At 58.5% G+C, this 8,161-nt stretch overlaps 1 protein-coding gene across 1 annotated transcript in view; it reads right to left on the bottom strand.

Annotated features, from left to right (window-relative positions):
• Positions 1-6,306: 6,306 nt before the first annotated feature.
• Positions 6,307-8,161, bottom strand: part of COL6A2 (collagen type VI alpha 2 chain) — a 34,214-nt gene continuing 32,359 nt past the window's right edge. The window contains exon 28 of the mRNA XM_058523310.1: positions 6,307-7,785. Coding sequence (XP_058379293.1) covers positions 7,187-7,785 — 599 coding nt within the window. The 3' untranslated portion in view covers positions 6,307-7,186. The remainder of the gene's footprint in view (positions 7,786-8,161) is intronic.

The raw sequence follows: 8,161 nt of genomic DNA, 5'->3' as shown, positions 1-8,161 counted from the left end.
AGGTGCTCAAAACAGTGACTGATGGCTCAATGATTTGTGACAAAGTGTGTCCTAGGAGGCCATCTCCCCATCATGGAATCCTCCTGACCTCTGACCCCCACAACCCTGCCCCACGGCGACCGCACCCCTGCTTTCCTGTAGAGCCACCAGGCACAAGGGTTCAGTGTTCTCTGTTAGCTGACTTTTAAATGAAGGGTTCGCACGCTCCCCGCCTGGTGTCTGGCTGCCTCCCTCAGCACCGTCTGTGCAAGTCCCCGTCCTCCTTGTGCGAGTCCCCATCCTCTTTGGGGTGTGGGGTGACCGCATGCTCCTTGCAGGGAAAGTGCTTTGTTTATACCTGCTGGTGCACGCGTGGGTCGTGTCTGGTTCTGGCATTGCCGAAGTCCTGTGTGAGGCTCACACGGTTGGTGGAACTGCTGAGTCGTGCAGCGTCGCCTTCCCAGCTGCTGTGCTGCTGCGTGCCCCACGTCCCCCCATGTTCCCCACGTCCCAGTTCTCAGCACTGAAGGTGGAGTGTGTCCCCGGCTTGTAGACATTGGGCTCAGCCACACGACTCACGTTGGCTGATGGGATGTGGGCTGAAGGGACAGCACGCAGTGCCTGCCCGGCCGTGGGAGGCTCACTTGTCTCTGCTTGCCCCTCTGGGGGCTTCTGACCTCCACCCCCAGAACACCTTTGCTGAGCGCCTGCTGCCATCGGCCTGAGCCCCAGAATGGACCCACAGGGCGTGGAGCCTCCCCACTGACCACAGCCCCACGGTGTGAGTCGGGACTGAGACGATCCCCAGAGTTTTAAGTGGAGCTGCTCCAGTTGGTCCATGAGTGGAATAAATGCTAACTGTCCATCCATCCGTGGGACTGTGTGGCTGGTCGTTACAGAGCAGTCGCTGACTGATACGCTTCCCAACAGCATGTTGTCAAATTGGGGCCTTTGCCCTGAGAGGTGGAAGGTGAGCGTCCTGTGGCTTCACGTCTTTTGTTCTCTCTGAGGTTGGCCGGCCGTCTTTTCACGTCATTGATGCTCTACCTCCTTTTCTGGGGTCATTTGATGTGCCTGTGTCTCTATTGAGCACGAGACTAAGTCCTGACACCCACCAGCCTCCAGCTCCTTCTGGGGGCGTCTCCTGCCTCAGCTGCGCCTGCTGTGGCCCTACACCCTCAAATTCCTTCCAGATGGTTACTTACACGTAAAAAACAAAAAGTATGAATGTACTTACTAGACAACAATATAGGATATTAAAAGAAAATAATTTCGAGAGTACATCCTTCTTAAGCAAGGGGAGACCCCAAATACCTTAAACACTTGTTTCTGGTAAAAGACATCCTAACCCAGGGAAATGACAAGAATCCTATTGGAAGGAGACAAAATCCAACCCCTGTAACAGGCAAAGAGTTATCATTGACCAACATAAAAAGCTCCTACAAATCAAACTGAACAGGGTGGCGCACCCTGGAGAGAGCCAGTGTGTGCACGTGTGTGGTGAGTCTGCTTGTCTGCATGCACGTGTGCATGTGTGTGAGCACGTGTACATGCGTGTGCGCAAATGCAAGGAAAGCTCCTGGGGGGTTCCCAGCCGTGGTGACTCTGGGGGAGGGTCTGCAGGGGGAGGGTCACCAGTGCCTTGGCTGTATTTCTTCCCTTGTGGCTTGAATTTGCTGGCAACAAATGCATGATGGAGTACTACTTCATATGAAACACACCCAGGGTCTCCCTTGCCCCTGCTGATCGAGCAGGCCAGTGGGGGTCACACTGGGAGCAGAGGGGTCTCAGGAAATGAGGAGTTGACACACCGTGTGCTGCCGACCCTGGCTAGAGGAGCTGACTCTAATCAAGGGCCTCCCCGATCCAGGGCATGTGCCTCGCTTGGGTTCATCCCACAGGCTTGGCCTCAGCTCCCCATCAGCCGCCCCCCACCCTGGGCTTTATGGGTGGAGAGACCGAGGCTCGGCACGGTTTCAGGTCAGAGCTGGGCTGTGACCCGAGCGTTGGCACGGGCTCTACGGGCTCTGCTCAGCGACCCCAGGAGGCGTCCAGCTGGCGTCTTCACCTCCTTCCTCTTGTCCCAGTGCCTCTGGAGACCCACGCTGGACCCAGGCCACTGTGAGCTGGATCTGTCCCACTCCTTGTGACCAAGGCTGGGCCAGCACTGGGCCCCCTTCCCTCCATCACTCATGGTCTCAGGGACTGGGTAGGTGTCATTGTTTACGGTAACATCTCCTCCCGGGGGCCTGGGAAGACCATGGACCCTTCCCTGCCGGCCGCCAGCCCTGGTCCAGGGGTGCAAGCAGGTGAGCTTTTTGGGGCAGGGAAGGATGGCAGCTTCTTTGGCCCTTGAGGTCAGGTGAGCCTCTAGGAGGCAGGTGGCTGTGGGGACTGGGAGCTGCTGTGGGAGAGCGGCTGGGCTCTCTGTGGCCTCTGTGGCCTTATGACCCTGTGGCCTCTCCAGGGACGGGCGTGAGGAAAGGAGGCTGAATGGAAGGTAAACCACCCGGGCAAAGGAGAGCAGAGGCCAAGTCACACCAGTGACAGGAAAACTCAGCTGGGGCAGTGCCCTGCCCGGTGGGGCCGGCTGTTTCTGAGGAAATGCCCTCCAGGGCTGGCAGCTCGGCTGCCCCCAACCACCCAGCATGTGAGGGGCCTGCGAGGCCACGCACCCCACAGCTGTCCCCTCACTGCGGGCCCTGCTGCCCTGAGGATAAGCTCCTGCTCAGCTCTCTCCACCTTGTCTCCTCCTGGGAATTTTCCGTGGGGGTGCCATCCATGTGTCGGGGCTGCAGACACAGGTGCAGAGAAGGCCGCTGAGCTGAGCTGGGTCTGGCTCCCCAGAGTCCAAGTGGTTTGGGGAGTGCTCATGGGGCCGAAGGTCAGCCTAGCCCTGAGCCTCTGGTCCTGAGTGTGTGCCCGGGGGGCCTCCTCGTCCCCCTTCTCCTCGGTGACCACGGAGGACATGGGCTCTCCAAGATGCAGGGAGCAGGAGCCCCCATGTGGCCCTGCACAGCTTTCAGGCGGCAAGGCAGGGCTCCGCCCGAGGGTCAGGCCTCCCTGGAGGAGCCTGCTGTGGGATATGACCCAGCGTTTTGAGCACTGGGTTGTCCACCGCTACCAGGAGGTGGGTCCTGGGGCCGGGGAAGGGAGACGGCCCTTACGTCAGGAGCACAGAGGAGTTGGATGGTCTGGCTGCCATTTGGGACCCGCTTTGACGGGATTGGCCTGGTTGTATCCTACATTCCCCCTTCCATTTCGTGGGTCAGGAGGTGGGCATTAGCGTTGGGTTATTAGTGAGAGCATGTTGGTGAGGGGATGTATATGAGGGATGTTGGTGAAGGGGTGTAGGAGAGGGGACTTTGGTGAGGGGACCTTATTGTGGGGACATTTGTGAGGGCCAGTTTGTGAGGTGATGTTTGTGAGGGAGGTTGGCAATGGACGTTATTGAGGGAATGATTTTGAGGGGACATAATTGGGGGGATGTTAGGACGGGGACATGAATGTGGAGAAGTTTGTGAGGGGACATTGTGGGGGATTTTGTTAAGGGGACATTAGTATGGGGATGTTGGTCAAGTGATGTTAGTGTGGTGATCTTAGTGAAGGGACATGGGTGAAGAGACGTTAATGAGGGGACATTAGTCAGTGAAAATTATTGAGGGAATGACAGTGAGAGGATATTGGTGTGGAGACTTTGGTGAAGAATGTTCATGGGGGACATTGTGAGGGCACATTGGTAAAGCAATGTTTGTGAGGGCTGTTGGTGAGGGCATGTTGCTGTGGGGATGTTGGTGAGGGAATTGTTGAGGGGACATTTGTGAGAGACGTTAGTGAGACTATACTAGTGAGACGACGTTAGTTGGGGATATTAGTGAGGGGATATTGGTGAGTGAATGTTATTGAGGGGGCATTAGTGAGGGAGTAATGGTGAGGGGATGTTAATATGGGGATACTGGTGATGAGAATTTAGTGAGGGGACATTGGTGAGGGATGTTGGTGACAGGTTGTTACTAAGGGACATATGTGAGAGGATGTTATTGAGGGGACGTTAGTGAAGGATGTTAGTGAGGGAATATTGGTGTGGGGATGTTTATAAGGGCATAGTGGTAAGGTGACATTTGTGTGGGGTGTTGGTGAGGGGACTTTTGTGATGGGATGTTAATGAGGGAAGGTTAATGCGGGACGTTAGTGTGGGGACGTTAGAATGGTGACGTTTGTGAGGGTCATCAGTGAGGGGATGTTTGTGTGGAAATGCTGTTGGGGGATGTTAAGGAGGGGACATTTAATGTGGGCATTAGTGTGGGGACATTAGTATGGGTGAGGGGACGTTGGTAAGGGGATGTTATGTACGGACATTAGTTAGGGCACGTTAGTGGGAGGACATTGGTGAGGGGATGTCGGTGTGGGCACATTGGTGAGGGAACCCTGGTGAGGAGACATTAGTGTGGGGACGTTAGTGAGGGGCTGTGCCACTGTGAGAAATGGGAGCATGGCTGGTCCACGCCCCTCACTGAGACTCTGAGGACCTGGATCACTCTGGTCTGATCTGTCCTTCCTGCTGGGAGTGGGACTGACAGGCATGACATCCACTCAGGCCAAGGGACCACCTTGCACACTATGTCTCAGAGGTCACAGAGTAAGTGTCTTGTTCCTGGGTAAGGGGACCCATGGCCTTGTGCACACTTTTGAGACCTGGGGACTCCCCTGGGCTCTCACAGGGACCTGGGACCTCCACTCCTGGACACTATATGCTGGTGATGCCTCGTGGTTGGCACCCCTCGCTTTCCTGGGTGGGTTCTGTGGCCACTCTGCTGTGTGCCTTGTCTGCCCTGACTTCCTTCTGTGACCTTTGCCCCAGGCAAGCCCATTTGGGTTAATCCTTGCTGAGTCTCCTTCACTCATGTCCACTTCTCTCAGGGGACAGGAAACATGTCCGAGTGGGACCCGGTGGGGATGAGTAGGCAGAGCAGGGGGCCCAACCAACTGGGCCATGGTAGAGGCTCTGAGGGTGTCCAGTGTGTATGGAGTGAAAGGTCCTGTATGAAACCGTCACAGAATCCTAACTCAAACATCACACGTGGCAGGCAGTGTGCCTGAGGGTCCCTCCGAGGAGCTGAGGGCTGGGGAGGTGGGGCCTGCTGGGGCTGGACCTCAGACATGGGGGCTCAGAGGGCAGCCCCGAGAGGGGGTTGGCACCCTTGCCCTTGGGGAAGGTTGGGGCCCCCAGCAGAGAACTCTTCGGATACCAGTGTGGCGAGCACTCTGAGGGTCTCGGAGCTGGCCTCCACCCTCAAAGAGCCCCACCCACCTGCTTATCCATCTCATAAGTCCCTTCCAAAGGGACAGATGTTCTCGCCTCCTGAGGGTCAGAGCTGAACACGCAGGGGCCGGTGGCACAGAGAGGGACGTCCTTTCCCTTGCAGAGGTGGACCTGGACAGGGCTCACTGGGCAGGACTCGGGGTGTGTGGAGGGAGGGGCCTCTGCCTCCCCCACCTCGACCCCAGGAAGTTCACAGGCAAGCGCTGCTGTCTGAGGCCTCTTCTCTTTCTCTTGCTGGCACTTTGTAGGTTCTTTGGGGAGAGGGGAAATGGAGGCAGGGGAAGAGAAAACACTGGTTTGAAGCCCTGCCCTCCAGCTGCAGGCTGTGTAGGCAGATGTCAAGATAGCTGGAAATACCGCAAAATGAGTTCATCATCCCCAAAAGGGGATGAGCAAGGTGTCAGCATGTTCTGGGCTGATTGTGTCCTCCAAATTCACATGTTGAAGTCCTAGCCCCCAGTACCTCAGAATGTGACCTTATTTGGAAATAGAGTCCTTGCAGATCGAATTAGTTGAGATGAGGTCAGACTGGGGTACGGTGGGCCCTAACCCGTAGTGACTGGTGTCCTTGTAAGAAGGGGAAATGTGGACACGGACATGCACAGGGAGAACGCCTCGAGAAGATCGAGTAATGCTGAGAAGTCAAAGGAACCATCAGGAGCTGGAGAGAGCCTGGAACAGATCCTCCCCTAGAGCCTCCAACAGGAGCCTGGCCTGCCGACACCTGGTCTCAGACCCTGGCCTCCAGACCACGAGACAAGCAATTTCTGTTGTTCAAGCCACTCGGCTTGTGGCAGCCCTAGCACAGAGTAACAACAGGAGCAGAGCATCTGCCTGTGGGAACCAGTGGTTTAATACGGCACTTCCCAGAGGGTGAGCTTCAGACCCGGGGGTCTGAACAGAAGGTCACTGAAGTTGCCAGAGCAAAAAAGAATCTATTTATCTGTCCACAGAATATTTTCATACAAACCAACAAACATTCTTAAAGCACGTTAGCTCTGGTTTGGGGATAGAGAGAGACTTCATCGATCAAGCAGTATCCTTTTCAGCCCAAAGCCGACCAGACAGGGTGGATTCCACGGTTGAGGTGTCCAGTCTGTGCACTTGGAGATGGTGTGGGTGGCCAGCGCCTGGAGGCAGCACCTGCCCCTAAGAGAGGAGGCCAGGCCAGGCACCACTGCATGCACAGGGCAAGTGGGGGGGATGGGGCCCTGGGGGTATGGTGAAGCCTGGTGGGCATAGGAACGGGCTGAGCGTCCCATTGGTTGCCCTGAGGGGGTCCCTGGTGGGCACAGACACATAGAACTGGGGAGCAGGAGGGGGTTCAAAGCCTTTATTGGATGGGGGTGTGTGCACACACGGACATGCTGGGCCTGCTGGCACAGCTGTCTGACCTGGGGCAGGTTAACCCCAGAGGTGAAGGGGAGACCCAAGAGTAGGGCTGGGAGGGAGCAGGCTCAGAGAGCTGCTGGAGGGGCTGGAGGGGTGGATGCGAGTCCTGGGATGAGACTGGGCTGAGGGAGGCCAAGGGGACAAGGGGCCTGTGGATGCAGGTCTGGAGCGCTGGCCGCTGGAGTGGCTCTGGGAAGTTTCTGAGGTCCGTGAATGGCGTGGAACGCAGGGAGTGGGAGACATAGAGGAGGGGCCGTGGGCGTGGGCTCGGGCTCAGGGCTGAGGGATCCCTGGAAGCAGCTGGGGGTGGGCGAGGTCCTCCTCTCCTGACTTCACACCACACACGGAGAGACCGAGGCCGCACGCAGCGCGCAGGACCTCTGGGTGGGTCTGAGCAGCACCACGGACAGGAGGACGGCGCCCGCGGGTGCGGGGGAACTAAAGGGCCAGGGCGCGGCGGAGGGCGCGAGGCAAGGTCTGGGGTCTGGGGGACTAGCAGATCCAGCGGATGAACCTGTCGAAGAAGCCGGGCTGCGCCAGGCTGTCATAGTCCTTCTCTCGGAAGATGGCGGCCGTGTCGCCCAGGCTGATCTTGGAGAGCACGTCCGCGTCCACGTCGCCGCCCACGGCCACCACGGTGGGCACCACGTTCTGCTTGCGCATGGAGTGCACCGCCTCCTCCAGGCTGTCGTTGCCCGTGACGCCGTCCGTGAGGAACACGAAGCCCAGCTCGGCGTGGCGGCGCGCCCCTGCCCGCGCGCCCTGCACCACGTAGTTGATGGCGTGCACAATGCCCGAGCCCACGTGCGAGAAGGAGTTGAGGTAGCGCGCGCCGGCCAGCGCCTCCTGGATGGCCGTCAGGTTGAAGGTCAGCGGGAAGGCCACCTGCTGCTCGCCCGGGCCCCCGAACTGCAGCAGCGCCACGCGTGCGTTGAGCGGGTCGTCGTCCCTGCGCGCCAGTGTCAGCCTCCGGGACACCTCTTCCACGAAGCGCCGCGCCTTGTGGAAGTTCTGCTCGCCCAGCCGCTCGGAGCCGTCCAGCAGGAAGACGATGTCCACCGGCCGCTGCGTGCACTGGGCCACGTACAGCTCTGGGGGCAAACGGGGTGGTGGGCGGGGCGATCCAGGTGAGGCCCCCACGGCCCTGCCCTGGCCCCTCCCTGGCCGCGCCCCTCTGTGGCCACACACGGCCCAGGCCAGACTCCGCTCTGGCCAAGCCCACTCTGGCCATTTGCTGTGCTCCGTCTCTTTATGCAACCCTTGCTCACCGGAGCCACATGGACACTGGGGCTTGGGAGGGTCTGCACCCAAAATCACCCGTGCTGGGCAGGGGTCCAGCATCCCACCCCATCTCCTCAGACACATAACCATCCCAGCAGGAAACCACCCCAAAGCCAAGGGCTGAGGGGCCCGTTTCCACCATCCAAGCACCATCTCTGCCCAGTGGCCTCCTCAGGCCCTTGTGGG

This window comes from Diceros bicornis, chromosome 27 (genome assembly GCF_020826845.1).
Source record: "Diceros bicornis minor isolate mBicDic1 chromosome 27, mDicBic1.mat.cur, whole genome shotgun sequence".
In the NCBI taxonomy this organism is placed as follows: Eukaryota; Metazoa; Chordata; class Mammalia; order Perissodactyla; family Rhinocerotidae; genus Diceros; species Diceros bicornis.
Note: the sequence above shows the minus strand (reverse complement) of the source record. Positions and strands in the feature narration are given on the sequence as shown.